Source organism: Mauremys mutica, chromosome 1, assembly GCF_020497125.1.
Source record: "Mauremys mutica isolate MM-2020 ecotype Southern chromosome 1, ASM2049712v1, whole genome shotgun sequence".
Taxonomy (NCBI): domain Eukaryota; kingdom Metazoa; phylum Chordata; order Testudines; family Geoemydidae; genus Mauremys; species Mauremys mutica.
In genome coordinates this window covers 304,493,873-304,515,716 of record NC_059072.1, presented here as the reverse complement: position 1 = coordinate 304,515,716, position 21,844 = coordinate 304,493,873, and the positions used below count along the sequence as shown (strand labels likewise).

Genomic DNA, 21,844 nt, shown 5'->3' with positions numbered 1-21,844 from the left:
TTCAAGGTTTTTGCAACGATCCTCTGCAGTCTGGCAGAGACAGTATTGATTTAGGAACTAGCAGTTGTGACAATTCAGTCACAGATTGGAGCTGGCTCGGTATGTGGGCTTGTCTGTCATGAGCAGAATTCTGATCCAAGCTGGTCTTGTGTTTAAAAAAACAACAACAAAGAGCTACTTTTATCTGTTATGCTCTGAAGGGAAAAGGATTACAAAGGCTAAATAAGCCATCTGAGTACTTAGCCAGCAATCCTAAATAGCACCCTGATAGGAAGTACAGGCAGAGAGCTAATTAAATTAGCCTTCTTTGATTTATTAACAAGCAGAGCAACAGATCACACAGAATTGTCCCACAAAATGAATCAGCATTTTGAGCCACACATTTGCTATGGAACTTCCACCCCTGCAAAGCCCTGTCATGGGACTCAAGTTTAACAAGTCCTGATGGTTTAGGTCAATGTCCCTTACCCATCGAAGCAGAGCCATATTGGTAATAATATAGCAAAGCATATTATTTTGCATGCATGATCTTAATCCCATTTTTAACGTCTAGGACAATCTAGTGGTTAATTAGCAATTTGCTGCCCACCACTATGCAAATGAATGACAAGTAAAAGCCTTCTGCATCTGTAATTATTCCATTGATTTACAAGCCACTTTTCCTTCAGTGTTCGTTTCTCTGTGTGGGTGCATTCATGCATCATGTATTTCATTATTTTTAGAAGCATGCTCTGTGCCTTTTTGTGCTCTCCTAGTTCCAGCATCCAGTAATTACTACTTTTTGGATACCATGGACCTGATCCTCAGCTAGTGTAAATCAGAATAGCTCCACTGACTTTAATGGAACTATGTCAATTTACGCCAGCTGAAGAGCTGGTCTTATATTTTTAAGAAAGATGTTTTAGGGCACTTGGAATTTCTTTCCTGAAAAGTAGTTGAGAATAAGATTCAGAAAAAGTCAGAGTGCCATAAATCCTAATTACAGCTTGCAAACACAAACACACACATTTATTTATATATACAGATCTGCTTCTGTTTAATCCCTAGAAGAAATTATAATACTCTCCTAATATTTGATTTTTCTCCTGAACTGCTTTTATAAGTAAAACACAGAGTATATTTAATCCATTTGGCTACTTTCTCACAGTTTTACTGGTGGTTTTTTTTAATGTTTTACATTTAGCCTTGGTATTAGAGAGCTCTTGTGTTAAATTAAGTCAATTAATAAATGGAGACATTAAACAATCAATTTTGTCTGCATATCTCCACAGCATTATGTATGGCTGGCTGTAATCACAAGATAAATGCAATGTGCTGATGTATGGTAATGTTCAATAATGCATTCTCCACCAGGCTCAATTCATCAGGGAGTTTTTGTAGGCGGGGGGAGCATTTGTTATTGGCTGTCTCTGGACCTCAAGGATAACATTCCAGTCCTTTTGATTGGCTGACCCACTGCTGCAAGATTCTAACCATCTTATTTTGATGATGAATATGAAGGCATGCTAAGCTGTGCAGGAGTGTAGTTCTCACAGGCTGCGCTCCTTCCCCAGTCTCAAGGACTGACAGTCTCCTTCGTTGCTTTCCTCACCAAACAACAACAACAAAAGTTGTGATGCTTTTCTTCACCCAGTGCTTTGGGGCTGTATTAGATCTTATTCACCTTAGGTTTCAACATTACAAGGCTAAGAGGGTTTTTTCAGCTGCTGGGCAACTTGTCTGTGTTGTAAACCCAACACACAGCCTAAAGGTGAGTTAAAAATATGTTTCTATTCCAGTGTTTTATGCTACTCATTTGTTTCTCCATAGGGAGTGAAATGATGTTTTAGCACAATAGGACAGATTGTTGTGAACACATTACTAGCAAAGAGACTGTTTCATATGGTCTTTCTGCTTAGTTTACTTTAGAGCTAAGGCAAGCAATCAGTGGCTACAGGGAATGTTGTGACGTTGTTGCTTCTCCCTCTAGTAGCCCACCCTCTCCTTCATCTGTGTATCAAATATTCAAGAGGCAAATATTTGGAAAAAAATATTGGAAAAGTTAGTGTAATGAAAATCTGTTTCCTTTTGTGAAACAGTGCAAACACAGATCCTGGAAATCTTTCTGAACTGTCTGATACCAAAGGGAAATGTGCTGCTGACTAGAAAGCTGAAGAGGGAGAGAGGGAGGTTTTCTTTGAGTTTGTCTATTTCTTCTATAGGGAATTTGAATAATTTCATCTGTCATATAAAGTGTCCCTAGTCATTTGCAAGGTGAACATATTTTAGTCATGAGTTTAAATTAGCCTTAATAAAGCAAAACCATTTATAGACACCATAAAAATAACCCTCTTGCTATATTCTCTTAGTAAGTTTCTAGATTTCCGTTGACAACGTGGCAGTAGCTGAGCCTATGCCAAAACCCAATGATTGTGATCTCATCTAGAGAGGAGCTAAGCAACTAGTGAGGCAAACAGACTATTGGGAGTCTTTAATTGGTTTATTATGATAACAAATTAGCAGTTTTATCAATGCCCATCTTGGTTGCTGGAGGTCCTCACCGACCTCTCTTGAACAGAATGTCCTGTCCAACAGAGAGCCATCTGAAACCACAGATGGATTCTTTAGGCAGATTCTTCTTTGGCTGTTCCAAAGTCCTTGTCAGGAACTCAAAGGGAACCTCTTCCCAGCATAGGGCGTTTGGGGATCCTTTGAGAGAACCGGTCTCACCTCAGAACTCAGGGTCAAAGGGAGGTAGGCACCTAAATGCCTTTAAAATGCCATTGGTTATTGCCACCACAATTTTGTTTTTCATTATTCCAGAAAGTAGCACTCACAAAATGCAGGCTGCTAGGAATGCTATTTACAGTGTCAGACAACACTATCTTGGAGAGTCCCACTGATGAGAAGAGGTCATTTCTAGAAGTACAGCCACTCCTGGAGGGTATGTTTCAAAGCATGCTGAGAGCATGTTGGGAGCCCCCAGCAGTATGGATGAGGTAGGGCAGGCATTGCAGGGCTGCAAAGGGAACGTTTAGCGACTAGCTCATTTCTCATCTCATCTCTTGCAAAGTGATTCTCCCCCTCCCCCACCAATACAACCTATTTAAAAAAACGATTATCTTAAGGTTTGGTGTGACTGTTCAGAATAGGTAGGAACTATGTAGAAAGAAATATTCAGACTCTGTAAGTGGATGGAAGATATTTTAACAAAATGGAGAATTCTACCCTAACCCCTTTGATGTATCACAGTAGCAGGAGACCATCAAATCATTCTGCTCAAAACAACATCAAGCAGCAGCAAATGAGTGTCCTAGGTTATTGCCAGTTGAGGTACAGTGGAGCCTAGACAGGTGCCAATCCAGTAGGATGTAGAGTGCCCATGGAAGGCAGTGGAAGTTTAGGGTGCTCAGCATCTCAGCAGATTGGGCTTGCAGTTAATCAGAGCAATTTCTCTCAGGTTGGAGCCGCAGTCTGTACGTTCCAATGCTTTGAAACAATTTGGTGTTTCTTTTCTTTATCCCCAGAAATAAATAGTGTCTCACTTTCTGAGCTCATAGTGGCTGAGCCCTTCAGGGGCCTGATCCAGAGCCCACTGCCGTCAAGAGTCTTTCCATTGACCTCACTGGGCTTTGCATCAGGCATTACATGCAGAAGTCCCACTGAAGCAAATGGGAGTTTCAGATTTGGTGGAACAGCAGGATTGAACCCATAACAAAAACTCCTCTTTCCTTCAATGGGAGTGGCTCATATGGCGGGTTTGCAGGATCAGGCCCAGTGAGCCTGTTTCACTGCATACGTTATAACACTAGGGGAATATGAGTGTGATCAAGAAACCATTTCAATATGAAAAAAACCAATGACTTGTACAGTGAAGTGTGCTGCAAACTTATTAATATATAAGTGCTCTATCTATTACTTGGAACTTGACACAGAACATGATACTGGTGAAATATTTTCAAAGATTTCCATATTTGGTAATAAGAATAATGATAACTGTCACAGGGTTAGCATCTAAAGACTACAAGCAGATTGGGCCTCATAGTGCTAGGCACTGTACAAATATATAATAAATTACATAAATTATGAATTTTAGAAATAAAGTGTCCCAATATATTAAAATATAAGTGATGTATTACAGTACTTTAAAATAAAAAGCCAAATATACTCCTTAGGTGACTTACAGTATTATGACAAACTTTGATGTCCCATATTTGATGATCCATGATTTGGTCATTTTAACCATAATTTTTTTTGGACAATCCTAAAATATAAAACAAGATGTAACAATGAGAGTACAAATCTGACTGAGAACAAGGGCCATGAGCACAAGCACTTTCCTCACCCAAAATGATGAACATTTGTGCTCACTCTAAAATTGTGATCTCTTTGGGCAGGGGTTGCTCTTACAGTAGCAACCAGATCTGTGCAGCGCCAAGCACAATGGAGCACTGATGTGATTGCTACTGTAATATGAATAATAAATAAGTCTTATCACATTTCTTTACATGATCAATTATCTTGACACATCCCATATGGGCAGATCCTCCTTTGGTGTACACTGGCATAGCTCCACTGAAGTCAGTTTGCGCCAGGGCTCTGGTCCTGCACCATTAAAGTCAATGGGAGCTTTCAGTGCATGTAGGATCAAGCCCAATCTGAGGCTCTATGGTTACACATCATGTACATTTTACATGATTCAGTGATCCTGTATTTACCAAGATGTTTACTTGCCAATGCAGTGCCAGGAAATGCTAATATTCTGCAGAGAGAGATATGTGACGTTCCAGTCTTCCTAACACAGTGGTAAATCCAGGGGAATTTCAGTGAAGTCAATGGAATTACTCCAGATTCATTCCAGTGTACTGTAACTGAGATCAGAATTCAGCCCTAAGACTGTAAAGAATGTTGGCAGTAAAATACACACTTATAAACATATATTCTTCCTCAGGCAGAAAAGACTTAACTAGGGAGGCTTACGCTCCATTTAGTGTATTTTTTAAAAAATGCTAAAATATCAATGCAGATAGCTGTATTGATCCGCTGTTATTTTCTCTTCGTATGACAGACTAACACAGGCAGCTGTAAACAAGGACAGACAAGATTACAACCATCGCCCTCAATTTTCTTTATTTGATGTGGGTATAAATAGGTTTTTTGAAGCCTATTTCTCTTTCTTGCAGCTTTTTGTACTTTCTCCTTTCATGAGCTTTCACAAGAATGCCACAAGCATCTTAAAACCAGAGGCATGTGCTGAGCTGTAATCAAAATTCACTTGCTGAGCAGAGAAAATCATGTATTTACCATGCTTCTATAGGTCACCTTCATTCCCAATCATATTATATCCATTACTTAGCAACCTGGGATTCCTTCAAGCATACAATGTGATGCCTCCCTTTTGAAATAAAAGGCAAAAGCATTATTATGTAGCTAGCCACTAGCTAAATGATTACACTCTTTAAGACCATGATAATTAAAGGGGGTTGCTTAAAGAAGCAATGCTCATTGTGCCTGGATAAAGGCCATTTAGCTTACTGTGAAAGTTTTAAGTACTTTCTCTGCGTGGAAAGAACAGGAATGTATTCTGGTTCATGTGCAAAGAAGGGTCAATGTGTTTCGTTTCTTTTCTTTTCTTCCATTAATGATAACTCCACTGTACAGGTTCCTCAGCCCCTCTTACACCTTCCTTCCATCAGCCCTTTCATGTCTTATATTTCAGTTCCCAAACAGAACATAAGAATGCAGGAAATTACAGCGATGGCAGAAGACCAGTGAACTCAAAAGTCTCTGCTTCTTTCCTTTTGCTGCAGCAGTTCAGCCTTACAATGGAGTATTTCCTCCTTAATTATTAATTATTATTATTAATAATAATAATAATGATGATAACAGTAACAGCAACAATAATATAATATTTTTATTACGGTTGTGCCTACAGACCCTAATCAAGATAAAGGCTGTATTGCCCTAGACACTGTACACACACATAATAAAAAGACAGCCCCCAAAACTTACAATTTATGCCCTGGTGACTTTATGTAACTCCAACTTGTTGTGATTAACACCACCGTCCTTTGTTTATTTCATATTCTTGGTGTAAATAAATGTGTTGTTCTTATGAGACCATCTTTTCTCCTTTCTACAGGACCTTTAGGCTCACATGACATTAAATATGGTTCCTTATGATAAAGAGGTGCCTAAACACAGTTTAATCTTGTAGCCACTCGGAGTATTGCATGGCTCACAAGGCCAAACTGTTATAACCAGATCTTAAAAAACCCCAAACAAATCTGCTTTAACTGAAGGAGAGAAGGGTTTTTAATCCTGTTATAATACTTTGTCTGCATGCACACTGGTCAGCCAGACTGCGTTGTAATCCACTTTATCCCCAACAGACTTTGAACCAGGATTAAGTGCCGTGGTATATTGTACACATGTGGGATTTAATTATTTATTTAGTGTAAGGAAAGAGAGGGAGGCAGCTTGAAACATTCTGCTAACAACCCACTCTGCTATATTGTCCCACTCTCCCCACCCAGAAGCCCTTCCTTTCTGGTTCAAGATTCTGACTAGTTTAGTTCATCAGGCAATTTCCAATTTTAAGTAGTACTACAGTAACAATCACCACTAGAGGGCATTCACAATACAATGTGTACACACATACTACATTATAAACATGGTTAGTTTGATAGTGCAAATGAGTCCTTATTAGCTTTAGGTTATTTCTCAATTAGTATTTGACACAGTGTAATTTGAAGAAGAGGTAAAAGCTTTAGCTAAAGCCTTTAATGTGAGCATAGTGTCCCCAGAAAAGGGGCCAACCATAGCTGACTTGCTGCATCTCTTAACCACTGCCTCAGCTGAACAGGCTTCAAAATGTAAACCTGGAAATCAGCTTAATGACAAATAGCCAAGAAACCTCCGCAGTTTGCTACATCTCTGTGCAAACGCAACCATCGTGATTCACGCACAACCCTTTTCCTGCATCAAAGGCATGTGGGAGCATGCTTCACTGACTCTCCCTTGGGGGAGACTGTCTATTAATGCCTCTATCTATCTAATCCCTGGAGTTCTTCTCTGTTGTAACCCATTAACCCTGAGTTTATACACACACCCCACAGAGGCTTAACACGGGGCAACAAGGGCTTCATTTTCAATGTCTAACACAGACATTACAGTGTAAAATTAGGACAGCTCAGAGTTTAAATGTAATCAGATAGAACAGCAATTGTGATCTCTCCTAAGAGAAAATAAAGCACAAGAAATGGCGGGGAAAATAGTTTCTGACTTAATCGTCTTAAACTGACCCCCTCTTGTGGGAGATTAACTATTGCTGCTGTCTGTTGTGATACAGCTCTGGGAGCAGGGGGCGGACAGGTAAATATAAGGTTGGGTGTTGAGAGTAATGTGATTTTAAAGAAGTTTTTATTAAAAAGAAAAAGTTCCTCACAAGAAGTTTCAAGTCAGGCATTTTCAACGGAAGACAGTGCAGTTATTATAATATTAGAGAAATACCCATCTTCTCAGCAGGGGATTTGACAGCAGGTGTTTATAACTAGCTATCTAATACAGTCCCACATGCTGATCCATCAGCCCCACCCACAACACACTATAGCCATCATCTTTCAACGTAGTTCTTAAATTCTATTGCACATAATGGGCCAATACATCTCAGGAGAAATGTAGCCCCATAGGGTGACTATTGCTAACACAGTGGGTGCAAATGAAAGAGATGCATGAATGAAAGGCCTGACAATGTGAAATGAGTTGATAGGTCTTGATCCAGTTCCCAGTGGACATGTGTTGCACAAAAAATAATCACAGCTGGCACTAATTGGCACGCTTTGTAGGTTACTCAGCAGAGAAGCCACAGATTAAATGCAATATTGCGAGCCCCATGCATTCAAAGATCATGGGTTTAGGCACTCCCAAATCATGAGTTTGGCTCAAAAATAATGAGATTTAAATAAGAATAAATGTTGGGCTCTTTTTGGTGTTGGAGACTTTAGGGTCTATGTTTTCAAGCTTTTCTCTGCACCCACGAGGGCTAAAAATGTGCTTTTCTTCCTTAAATGAAAGCTGAGATGCTCAGGTTCCAGCATGTGGGGTGGGGGCTCATAGCAGACCTTCAAAATTGCTAGACTTGCAATAAAATTGTCCAACTTGGCAACACTGCAATGTTCATGGAGACTGAATTACCTTCTCACCCTCCTTACAAGTCAGGGATAAGACATCTTCCCAGTACAGGGTGGGGAAGCTTTACACGGACACTGCCTATTCTGACCCAGTTCTGGGAATAAACAGAAGCTATAATAAATGTCTGACACACAGGCATACTGATAAGAGAGTGGACTTTATTTCCTGGTTCTACTCATCTGACCTGGGTCAGGGTGACAAAGGTTCATACTCCTGCCATATGAGAGGGATCAATAACCTGGGGAGTCAGTTTACCCAGAGGATTCCAGAGCTGTCAATCTGGCACCTCTCCTGTGCACAACATTTACACACACAAAAGAAAATAAAAGGCCCCTTCATTTGCCTTGAGAGATGTTGCCCCCAGGCCTGTGCCTGGAAGGTGGGAAGGGAAAGAATGCAGTTTCAGTTTGATAGGATGCAGCTTTCTTTAGAAAATCAAAAGCGATCTAGGAAATATTTTGCTCCCATTATGCTCAATTTTTATAATAGTTGCTGTAATGCAAGTAGAGATGAGCTGCCAAATTCAGTTGATCAGGATCTAGATCCAAACTTTGCCAGTTTGTGTGTGTTCGGAGCTGAGGTTTTTGTCTGGAGACAGCTGTAAATGTGAGCAATTTCCTAGCATGCCTTTTTGTCCTGATAGGTGTTTTATTTGGAAACTGAAAGCCTGACTGTCAAGGCATTCAACACCTTATCGGATTGCTTCATTTTTATTTCTTTTCATAGCCTGCCTCTTTCTGTAAAGTACCTTCCTCTCCTTTCTGTTGTTCCTCAGGGCTGGTCTACACTAAGGGGAAAAATCGATATAAGATACGCAACTTCAGCTACGTGAATAACGTAGCTGAAGTCGAAGTATCTTATATCGATAAATTACCCGTCCTCACGGCGCGGGATCGATCTCCGGGGCTCTCCATATCGACGACGCCACCGCCGTTCGCGGTGGTGGAGTTCCGGAATCGATATAAGCGCGTTCGGGGATCGATATATCGCGTCTAGATGAGACGCGATATATCGATCCCTGAAAAATCGATCGCTACCCGCCGATACGGCGGGTAGTGTAGACGTAGCCTCACACTGCCACTTGTCTGCTGTTAGAAAACCTGAAGCAAAAGATTTTCCTGCTTGCTTTTTAGTAACCTGATTTTGGCCTGCTCCTGTCCCCACTGAAGTAAAACTCCACGGACTTCAGAGCAGGAGTGGGTTCCTGATTTGCAATTTAACTGAATGATTGTAATTTTGTTTCAATTAATCAACTAATTGTTCCATGCAATCAATTCAGCTATTGATAGACTATACCAGCAAAACAATCACCAGTCAGAAGATATTCAGGAACTGTAAAAGCAGAGAGATTTAGCCCCTTTCACCTCATTGATGTGAATAGAAACATGTGGCTAAATCCGAATGGAACATATACCTTCAGACGTTTGTCAATATCTCTGTTTATTGGAATTAGTTTCTAGGGATATATGGGTTCAGTGGCAGGAATGAGTATAGCTGCACCAGGGATAAAATTTCAGTGGTTCATGGAGGTTTTCTAGTAACCTCAGTGTGAGTGTCGTCTTCTTCAACACTTAGCCAGACAGTCGGCCATAGCGATCATTCGCCATTTGACCCGTTTCTACACAACCGCAAAGGCTTGATGGCCTGAGAGTCCGACACCACATACAAGATTTCTGCTTGATGCATGAAACATGTTCTACCCAAGTGTTCTATATTAAGAGGAGGGGAGGGAGAAATATCCTGGCATTTCAGATGAGCTGCCTTACATATACTCAGTGTACCACCTGAATCAAAAAACAGTTAACTTATTTAGAGGCATTTCTGAATGTCTGGCAAACATTAATGGATTTATCCTCACATCATCCCTGCGTGGAAGGAATGTGTTGTTATTCTTATTTTACTGATGGTGAAATTGAGCTCCAGAGAAGTTAGATGACTTGCCAAAATCCCACAGGAAATCTGTGGCACAGATTGGAATAGAATCCAAATCCCCTGACTCCCAAGCCTGGAGCTTACCAACACTATCCTTTCTCTGGCACTATCTGTCCATTGAAATAAAAGGCAAAGCACAGAAAAATGGAGCACAAACAAGACAGAAAAAAATTGGATCAAATCAGTAACCTCTCATTGTGTAGAAAACAAATAGAGGCTACAGATAAACAATGAGGTGGGCTTCAACAGAGCAGAGAAGAGCATCACCCCATCAGAAAATGAAAACATGCTTACAATGTTAGAGACTGCCATGTGGAAAATAAGCAACGTAATAAGTGTGAAAACCTAGTAAAGAAACACAAAGGGGGTTCTGTGTCCTGGCTGGGGTAGGCAGAAGGTTACGGTCACCTTCAGGCTTTGCTAAATGAGAGTTTGAGATGGTAACTGCAGGATGATGCTATTGATAGTGTCAGAATATTTAGCATTGCAGACCCACATCCTGCAAACATATTTGTACTGGACTTTAAGCACAGGGAGTAGTACCATGAACTTAAAGGGATTATTCACATGATTAGAATTTAGCGCGAGTGTAGGGTTGGGGCCTTAGTCATCTGTCTTCAAGTTAGAGGTATTCAAATTTCATTCAGCTGGAGCCTGTAGTAGGAACTTGCCAGGAACCTGAGAGCCACACTTAATATGTATAAAACAGAATAGAATTCAGCTGCCTTCTCCTTTTAATAGGGAGGTACATGCTAGAAAAATTACTGGTCCTAGTGCTGCAATGCATCATCCGCTCCAATCAAGATGCAGGGTTGCATATTGGGACCTGTAGTCTCTACTATCTGCATCCCTCTGATAATGATAAGGACAATTGTAAACTACATTTTAGAGCAGGGGTAGGCAACCTATGGTACAGGTGCCGAAGGTGGCACTCGAGCTGATCTTCAGTGGCACTCACACTGCCCGGGTCCTGGCCACTGGTCCAAGGGGCTCTGCATTTTAATTTTAATTTAAATGAAGCTTCTTAAACACTTTAAAAACCTTATTTACTTTATATACAACAATAGTTTAGTTATATAATATATAGACTTATAGAGAGAGACCTTCTAAAAATCTTAAAATGTATTACTGGCACACGAAACCTTAAATTAGAGTGAATAAATGAAGACTCAGCACACCACTTCTGAAAGGTTGCTGACCCCTGTTTTAGAGTTATGTAAGCCAGGTTTGGCTTGTGGGCTGCATGTAAGTTTCTTCTTCCGAGAGGTACTAAGAACTTGAGAGAAGATGCCTCTGATTATAGGTAGCTATCACCTAACAAGTAGTAAATCCAGCCAGGCCACTTCCAGGTCTGAGACCACAGCTAACAAAAAATGGTTTCTTTGGTTTGTCCAAAAGAAAATCCAGCCAAGATTGCCAGACCTCTTTAAGATAAACACAGGTGATATGGATATGAGCACAGCATCCAAACATGATATGCAATATTATTTTACAAAAGTGTGCAAGTTGCCTCAAGGTACAGATAAGGAAACATGCTTCCTGTCCCAAAGGGCATACAATCTAATTTCAGATAACATCAAAAAGAGGGATGCCACAAAATAATAAAGGGTGAGGGTAGAGGAGAAAGGCATGGACTGCATCACTAAGATTGTGTGGAGACTCAGCGAAGATGTGGAAGATACTTAGCAATGTGAAACAGACATTTAATTTAAAAAAAGGGTCTGTACAAAAATAAATACATGTCCTTGACTCCTTTCTTGTAAGAGTCATGGAAGATGGAGCTCTTCAGGAGAAGTGGAGAATGGCTTTTCAGACTAGCTCAGGAAATATGTAGGGAGGGGAGTTGAAGCCGATAAACAGGGCATTGAAGCTGTCACCATTGGATTAGGAGAGGGACAGTGTGGGTGGCTAGGATGGATAAGCAGGCAGGGGCAGAGCTGTGCAGGGCCTGGAGTCCAAGTACAGGAAGTTTAAACCTGCAGTGGAGAAGGGGAGCCAATGGAGTATTTTGAAGGCAGTCGGGGTGATGTGGGCAGATCACCAGGCTAGGAATATCATTTTAGCAACTAGCGACAAAGAGTCCTGTGGCACCTTATAGACTAACGGACGTATTGGAGCATGAGCTTTTGTGGGTGAATACCCACTTGCATCTGACAAAGTGGGTATTCACCCACGAAAGCTCATGCTCCAATACGTCTGTTAGTCTATAAGGTGCCACAAGACTCTGTCACTTTTTACAGATCCAGACTAACACAGCTACCCCTCTGATTTTAGCAACTATGTTTAATAGGTATTGTAAAGGGGGGTGGTGTGGGTGTAGGGGAGGCCAGAGATGAGAAGAATTACTCCAAAATATGCTTAGGGGTATGTCAGTCACTCATTGATACGTACAGGCAATGTGAAATACATTACTAAATGGAGAAGACAGAGTGCTCCATATCCAGTTGCCTACAGTGAGCCATGTTTTAAGTAGAGCAGAGAGAATAATTTGCTCAATGAATTTAGCCTTTTTCTCCTTGTGGAATGTCTGCAACTGGATCAAGGTTTCCTTGCTTAAATTAATGTAATAATTATTTTTTTAACTCTATGACTTGCTCACAAGCAGTTCTCTAGCAATCACATTAAGGGAATTTTAGAAAATACCTTTCCCTGTCTGGGCCACACAGACTTGTCTGAGGTATCATTCCTAAAAATAATTAAGCTGTTTATAATACTTACTGGCTGGGATGCAGAGTTTAAATTTATTTTTCTGTCCTCTCATTCCCACAAAGTAATTGTGTATAGTTGGTGGGTCACAGTTCTACTTGCAAATAGGGGGGAGGGGTCAGCTCCATGTTTGACTTTAATTTTCTCTGTGCCAGGGCTCTAGTGAGGGGCTTGAGGAACTGCTGTCAGGGTCCCATCCCCTGTAAAATACCCCACTTGTGCATGAATGCTTGACAGTGAACTCTTGACAGTGAACTCTCCACACACACTTTTCAATGGTTGTAGACTGTGAACACAAAAGGCAGCCTGGTGGCTGAATCAAATTCATTTTAAACTGGAATGACTACTTGCAGGCAGTTTTTTTTATAGTCTTCAACCAGCTCAAGATTTAAGGTATCTTGTGAAAACAGATATAAGCACTTGTGGTAGTTCTAAATCATTTCACCCAATTCCCCCTTGCAGCCTTACTGGAATCTTCCTTCCAATTGTAACTTTTGCCTGGAATCTCAGAAGAGTGTAAATCAGCCAGGAAATAATATAGCTTTAAAATAAATGAAACTTTTACTGGATTTCTTAGTGTAACAGAAAATATTTCAGAAGGAGACTCAAAGCTAAGGTTACAAGAGGTGGTATAAACACAGCCACAGGCTTGTAAATAACAAAGTCCTGATTACCAAGCCTGAATTTTTCTTTCAGGCTGTTGGTACAAGATGAAGACACTATCAGAAAACAGATCTGAAACTAGCTGAATCTCTCCAGCGGCCTGGCAGGGCAATTGTGGATAATTTAACATTTCAGTTAAACTAGAAACGTTAGCTTAACTTGCAAGGTATCTCTCAATAATTTTTCCACCCTTTAATGTATTTTTAATAGTGAGTCATTGATTAGAAAGAATCTTCCTTGATTCACAGCAGCAACAGTATGTTACCCTTGGCAGTGTAAAGGTACTATGCCTGATTATTGTTTAAGCTAAAGTCACTTTGATTTGCCAGAAGCCAACTTGTTGTGTATTTGGTTGTCATGGGTTTTGTTACTATGGCAACTGAGTTAGACTATTAAGGGATAGCTCAGCCAGTTTCAACCGGCTGAGTGAGCTCTCTGTGTCTGTAAATAAAATGGAGGTTTTGGTTAGCTGTCTGCTCTCTGGCCTCAAGTGATTGCTTCCTACACTGGCTGCCCCAAGGATTTAACACTGGCGACGAGGATGGGATCCTGGTGCTGCTCCAGTAACAGAAGGAAGTAGAAGTCAAGGTAAAGACCAAACAAAGAAAAAAAGCTGCTTGTTTGCACTGACTGTGAAAGTGAAACTAAAAATCATGGCTACTCTGACCAGGCCCCTGGAGCCTTTTGATGAGAATACAAAGCAGTGGCATGTGTATACTGAGCGTTTTGAGCTTTTTGGTATTGCAAATGACATTACAGAAGCGAAGAAGGTGCCAATATTCTTAACTGTTGTAGGGGCTAAAACCTACTCTCTGCTACGCAGCTTACTACACCCTGTTAAGCCTGAGACTAAATCTTACAGTGACATTGTGGAAATCCTGGGGTCTCATTTCTCCCCAAAACCACTGGTAATTGCTGAAAGATATAGGTTCCACAAAAGAGACCAAAAGAAAGATGAAACAGTTGTACAATTTGTAGCCATTTTAAAAAAGCTAGCAGAACACTGTGAATTTAAAGAGATGTTAAATGATGCCCTGCGTGACAGGTTAGTGTGTGGCCTCTGCAGTGAAGCTATACGGAAGCGCCTACTGACAGAGGCTCAGCTTACATTACAGAAGGCTGTTGATATTGCTGTCTCCATGGAACTGGCTACAAGGGAGGCACAATACATCGGTGCACCCCCTAGGGTGCAAAAAGTGTCACAAGAACCGACCCACAAAACTGTGCAGAGTCAAGAATGTTACCACTGTGGTAAGCCAGGACACCAGGCATCAGAATGCTGGTGTAAGGACCTAGTGTGTCGACACTGTGGCAAAAAGGGACACATTGAGTGTGCCTGTAAACAAGAAAAAGAGGCCTGTGGTCTGGCCGACAAAAAGAGGAACCTTGCATACCCTAGAGCAGACCCAGGATGATCAAGGTGACACCTCCTCACAAGAGGAAGTGCCACTGCATGTTTTGTCTTTGGCAGCGGGCTCACATGAATACTGGGTAACCCCCTTATTGGAGGGCAAACCTATACGCATGGAACTAGACACCAGTGCAGCTGTCTCGCTGGTTCCTGAGACTGTGTATAAGGAAAAGCTACAGCATCTTCCGCTTAAGGCAACAAAAACTGTTCTGAAGACGTATACAGGTGAAGCTGTGCCCATGTTGGGCACTATTGATGTTAAGGTGGAGCTCAATGGACGGGCGGCTAAATTGCCACTGTTTGTGGTGAGAGGTAACTACCCAGCCTTAATGGGTAGGTCTTGGCTTGGGAAGATTCAGCTGAACTGGGCAGAAGTGCACCGGATGACTAAAGAAGAAACCAGTCTAACCCCTATACTAAGGAAACATGCTGCTGTTTTTGGAGATGATTTGGGAAGTATGAAGGGAATCACTGTGACATTGAACATTAAACCTGGCAGTCCACCAAAATATCTGAAAGCCCGAACTGTGCCATATGCCATCAGGCCAAAAGTTGAAGCAGACCTGGAGCGCCTGGTCACCAATGGAGTCCTAATACCAGTTACCCATAGCTCATGGGCCACTCCTATCGTTCCAATCGTGAAGAAAGATGGCTCTCTCCGGATTTGCGGTGATTTTAAAGTCACTGTCAACCCAGTGTTGTGTGCAGAGCAATACCCGCTTCCCCGCATCGATGACCTCTTCGCAGGCCTGGCTGGGGGACAAAAGTTCAGTAAGATTGATCTGAGTCAAGCATATTTACAGATGCACGTCGATGAAAAGTCCCAAGAGCTGTTGACTATTGTGACTCATAAGGGGCTTTATCGATACTGTCGCCTACCCTTCGGAATCACATCGGCTCCCGCCCTGTTCCAGAGGGCTATGGACCAGATCTTGTGTGGCTTGTCAGGAGTTCAGTGCTATCTGGATGATATCCTGGTCACTGGAAGAAATGAAGAGGATCACTTAAAGAATTTAGAGGCTACCCTACAAAGACTGGAAGAGTATGGCCTACGAGTTCGCAAAGACAAGTGTGAATCCTTCAAGCCCTCTGTTGAATATTTGGGACACATCATCGATTCTGCAGGTCTTCATAAGGCCCCTGCAAAAGTTAAAGCTATTGTGGAGGCTCCCCCACCTCGAAATGTAAGCCAGCTGCGCTCATTTCTAGGACTACTGAACTATTATGGAAAGTTCATCTCACAGTTAGCCACACTGCTAAAACCACTTCATGAGCTCCTTGGGCAGAACAAGGCCTGGAAGTGGACTGAAGCCTGTGATGTTGCATTTAACAAAGCTAAGGATGCATTGTTAAATTCTGAAGTTCTAACGCACTTTGATCCATCCTTACCCCTGCAATTGGCCTGCGATGCTTCCCCTTATGGAGTGGGAGCGGTCGTGTCACACATTATGCCTTCGGGAGAAGAAAGACCTATTGCTTTTGCTTCAAAGCAGAGCAGAAACTACCTACGCCCAAATCGAACGTGAGGCATTAGGAATTGTTTTTGGAATTAGGAAGTTTCATCAGTACCTGTTTGGGCGAAAGTTTACTCTTCTTACAGACCATCGACCTCTGACATCAATTTTTGGACCCTACACAGGCATTCCCCCATTAGCTGCTAGTCGTATGCAACGTTGGGCATTGATACTTTCTGCACACACATATGAAATCAAATATCGGAAATCCACTCTGCACGGCAATGCAGATGGCCTCTCAAGGTTGCCTTTACTGGTCAAACATCAAGATAGTGCCCAAAAGGAAATCTTCTACTTTGAACAGGTAGAGAATACACCCATCACTGCTACTCAGATAAAGAAGGCAACCCGCGTTGACCCAGTATTATCCCAAGTTATGGACCTGGTGATGCATGGAAAATCTCGACAAACCTCTCCGGTCTCACCCAACCTTGTTCCCTACATGTCCAGGCGGACGGGGTTATCGGTCCAATCTGGTTGTTTGTTGTGCGGGAGGCGTGTCATTATTCCACCACCCCTGAGATCACAGATGTTAGAACAGCTACATTCCGGTCACTGTGGAATAGTGCGCATGAAGGAAATTGCACGAAGCTATTTTTGGTGGCCTAGATTGGACAGTGCTATTGAAGAGAAGGCAAAAGCTTGTATGTCATGTCAGGGTGTAAGAAATGCACCCCAGTTGGCACCCCTACACCCATGGGACTGGCCTGAAAACCCGTGGCAACGTATTTACATTGACTTTGCTGGCCCCCTTGAAGGAAGCATGTTCTTGGTGGCAGTAGATGCCCATTCTAAATGGCCAGAAGTCTCTATAATGCAGTCCACTACTGCAGAGAGTACTATTCAAAAACTACGAGGACTCTTTAGTCGTTTTGGTCTGCCAGAACAACTTGTGAGCGACAACGGACCGCAGTTCGTCTCTCAGGAGTTTCAAAATTTTATGAAGGCAAATGGGATACACCACATCACGTCAGCACCATATCATCCGTCCACCAACGGATTAGCTGAAAGATTTGTGCAGACAATGAAAAACGCTTTGAAATCAGCAAAGGGACAACACTCCATTCAAAAGCGTCTGGATACCTTCTTACTTTCCTATAGAAACACACCTCATGCTACGACCCAGGCTTCCCCAGCCTTTCTAATGATGGGACGACAGCTGCGCACTTGCTTTGATCTGCTTGAAACCTTCTGAACCCAGACAAACTTTGCAACATCAGCAGCAATATCAAGTCATCAGACGGGCACCCAGAGCAAAAGACCGAACCTTTAGCCCAGGACAGCCAGTTTTGGCTCGGAATTATACTTCCAGAGCTAAATGGGTCCCGGCCACAGTCATCACTCAAACAGGACCTGTTTCCTATACAGTCCGGACTGCAGAGAATCTTACCTGGCGGCGACATGTAGATCAGCTGTTGCCAGGTCATGCCAGTCTTCAGGACGCATCTGCAGTTGAGGGGTCTGACTTCACCCCTCCTGGTGAGACACCGAATCATGAGTCACCTGTTCCTGACTGTTCTCCTCCATTACCGCCGGCAGCTGAGATACCCCTTTGCCCAGCACGAGCTGATACCACCTCCTCACCTATTCATGCTGCGGACCCTGAGCCCCTAGTACTTTCGGGTGCAACAACACCAGGAGTTCGCCGTAATCCACCTAGAGACAGAAGGCCTCCTCATCGGCTGGATCTTTAATTAGGGCGAACCCACAGTTATGGGGCAAAATAATCCCCAGGGTTTAGCCGGGAATGGAGGCAGTCTACCCTCCTTCTCTAGTTTAGTGTGTGTTTTATTTTGGGGATGTTCTTATTAGGCGGGGAGGAATATGTTGTGTATTTGGTTGTCATGGGTTTTGTTACTATGGCAACTGAGTTAGACTATTAAGGGATAGCTCAGCCGGTTTCAACCGGCTGAGTGAGCTCTCTGTGTCTGTAAATAAAATGGAGGTTTTGGTTAGCTGTCTGCTCTCTGGCCTCAAGTGATTGCTTCCTACACCGGCTGCCCCAAGGATTTAACACAACTGACCTCCTTTAGCAAGAGAACTCAGACTAAAGAAGCAGATGTTAAGTAGGGAAGGAAAGACCTTTTCTTGACTCACTAGCAGGGAAAAATAATTGATACTGAAACCAGCCTCTCAGCTCTTGATAAAAATAACCCTTTTTGTTCTTGCCTTTTACAACTTACATGAAAGTTGCAGATGAAATAACATAATGCATGTAGTTCTTTTCATTCAGAAGGATGCCAATGCACTTTGTATACTGTGGGCCAAATTCTGCTCTCAGCTACAGCTCACCTAAAGCCTAACTGATGTACTTGTTTATAATTCATGCATCACTATATAATTTCTGAGCACCTTTGTGCTTGCCTATAACTGAAAGCAGAAAATAGAAGAAGCAACATGATATAATGGATTGAGTCTGATGCTGGGAGCCAGTTTTGCTAGTAGCTCACTGCCTGGTCTTGGGATGTCCCTTAACCTCTCTGGGTCTTGCTTGCTCTCTGTAAAATTGGGTTAATAATATTTTCTGACCTCACGTGGGTGTTTTGAGACTTGAGTCAAAATTTTCAGATGTGGGTGCCTAAAGATAAGCTCCTAAATCTGTATGAAGGACCTGTAGATAAGGTCCATATGACTTTTCAGAAGTGCTGAGAAACCTGCTGATCCCACTGGCATTAATGAGATTTGTGGGTGCTCAGGCTCAGCTCACAATCTGGCTACATGTACTTAGGAGCTGGAATATGAAATTTGGAAGTTAATTGTAGGTACCCACATTTCATATTTGTGACCCTAATTACTTCATGATGATTAACCTGTACTTTGAAAATATAAAACATTTAAAAAGTGTTAAATAATGCATGTAGGGATCATTCCTCCACCGTTCATATGCAGCCACCAATGGAAAAGAATGAAGCAATCATTCTGCACCAGCATTACACAGCACAGTTTATCTGTTTGTTTTTAGGAGGGAAAGTGAAGAAAGTTTTCCCCACCTGAAACTATATGGAGTTGGGTGGCTGTTTAGGTAACAGAAAATTATGATCTGAGGTAGAAGTTAGCTGGGATATCATGGCTGGCTAGGATAAGGGTATTAACAACCTTCCTTTTCTGAAAAGTGCTCATGTCTCTTTGGGAGTATTCACACTCAGTATAGCTTACCTTGGATTACACCTTTACTTTTTCCCTAGTAAAGACACAATTTAACACCTTCTACCTCAATGTAGACTTCCACCTGGGGTAGACTTCAATATGCTACATTGAGGTAGAAGGTGCTAACTTGGGTCTTCACTAGAAAAAAGGTTGAGGGGTCATGAAAATTGCTAACCTCAATGTATTTTCCAAGGTAAGACAAACCCTTTAATGATTAGTCATGTCTCATCTATAAGAAAGACCCACCACAGCAAAGCATACTGGGGCATTTGTCAGCATTGTACTAACTTAAGTGGGCAGAGTGGAGCCTACTGAATCAGAACTCTGCTGTACCAACCTTAGTTTTCCTTGGAGGTCTCTCATCCACATACTGACCAGGCCCTGCTGAGTTTGGGACATGACAAGCTCACAGCCTGAGGTGGTCTAGTTGCAGGCAGAATTCTGAATAAAGTGAGTTATTCTCAACGCAATTTAGCCTCTAACCTTTAAGTCTGGGACACATAAATCTCACTTACACCCACCCAATATCCTAATGTTACACAGTTAACTCAAAATCAATTCAATGCCCTTAAGGGGGTCTTGACGGCAGGGGCGGCTCTAGGAATTGCGCCGCCCCAAGCATGGCGGCACACCACGGGGCTCTGGCGGTCGCCGGTCCCGCGGCTCCAGTGGACCTCCTGCAGACGTGCCTGCGGGAGGTCCACCGGAGCCGCATGCCGCCCTCCCGCGGCACGCCGCCCCAAGTGCGCGCTTGGCGCGCTGGGGTCTGGGGCCGGCCCTGCTTGACGGGCAGATAACACAAGGGGATAACCCCAAACCCTTGCGGGTTAGGGTAGAACAGGAACAGAAGTGCATGTCAGAAGAACCAGGAGTCACCCAATGAAATGAATAGGCAGCAGGTTTGAAATACAACTTTCACTCAGTCAGCCTGGGGAACTCATTGCCAGGGGATGCTTTGAAGGCCAAAACTATGACAGGGTTCAAATAAGAATGAGATAAATTCATGGAGGAAGATAGGTCTATCAATGGCTATTAGCCAAGATGGTTGGGATGCAACTCCATACTCTGAATGTCCCCAGCCTCAGACTGCCAGAAGCTGGGAGGGGACAACAGAGGATGGATTACTCAATGATTTCCTGTTCTGGTCATTCCTTCTGAAGCACCTGGCATTGGCCACTGTCAGAAGACATGATACTGGGCTGGATGGACCATTGGTCTGGCCATTCTTAGTGCTTATGTCAGGGAATGGTCTCTATACAGGTGCAACGTGGTTCAAGGAGAGCTCTTATTTTATCCTGTCAATGTGTCTTGTTTTTCAGTTTTGTCTGCAAACATCTTACATGGTGTTTGAAATTGTGTATGAAATTTGTATTCATGTTATATCACCACAATCAACTGTTTTCTCATTGTGGCTTTTTAAAAAAATAATAAAATAAAAGGGGAGAGATTTTGAAAAAAGATAAAGGTCTCAATTACCCAAAGAGACACATATCTCCATTAGTGAGAGAGGTACAGGTCATGCAGCAAATTCCATCCAAACCACTGCCTTGCTTTCCTGTAAAACAAAAACATTACTGGGAGCAGAAATTCAAGTGGAAATTGAGCCTTTCCACTGCCTTGTGAGAATCCTAGAAATGTAGGGCTGGAAGGCACCTCTGGAGGTCATCTAGTCCTTCCCTCCACCCTGAGGCAGGATTAAGTAAACATAGGTCTTCTCTGACAGATGTTTGTTCAATCTGTTCTTAAAACCTCCAGTGACGGGGATTCCACAACCTCTCTAGGTATCCTATTCCAGTATTTAACTACCCTTGTCATTAGGAAGTTTTCCCTAATATTTAACCTAAAGCTCTCTTGCTACAGTCTAAGCCAATTACCTCCTGTCCTACTGTGATGCTATCTTGGGGTGTCCAGAACTGTAAGCCACCTTGTTACCCCTCTGCCTCAGTGAAAGTGAGATTTGCTGTTGCTAAACTGTACCTCAGCTCCCTGACACTCTGGCTTGTTAGCTAGCCCAGCAAACTCCTCAGGACTCTGCCAGTACTTTCCTTTCCTGGCAGGGAACTATGGTTGCCCCCAGTTCCTCTGCAGTATCCAGCCCCTATTACTGGACACTCACAAAAATTACCAGGTGCACTGTCTCCAAAGAGACAGAGTACACACCTGTCTGCTGGTTCAGTAGAGGATGCAAGCTTCACTTAATATAGCAGCACTGAGATGGGTCTATAATAAAACAGCAAGTTTATTAACAAAGAACAGAGATTTAAGTGATACTAAGCAGAGATAATACAGACAGAAAATG

General features: G+C 42.4%; 1 protein-coding gene across 1 annotated transcript in view; it reads left to right on the top strand.

Moving 5' to 3' along the window:
• Positions 1-1,495: 1,495 nt before the first annotated feature.
• Positions 1,496-21,844, top strand: part of SIAH3 (siah E3 ubiquitin protein ligase family member 3) — a 73,437-nt gene continuing 53,088 nt past the window's right edge. The window contains exon 1 of the mRNA XM_045000724.1: positions 1,496-1,750. Coding sequence (XP_044856659.1) covers positions 1,616-1,750 — 135 coding nt within the window. The 5' untranslated portion in view covers positions 1,496-1,615. The remainder of the gene's footprint in view (positions 1,751-21,844) is intronic.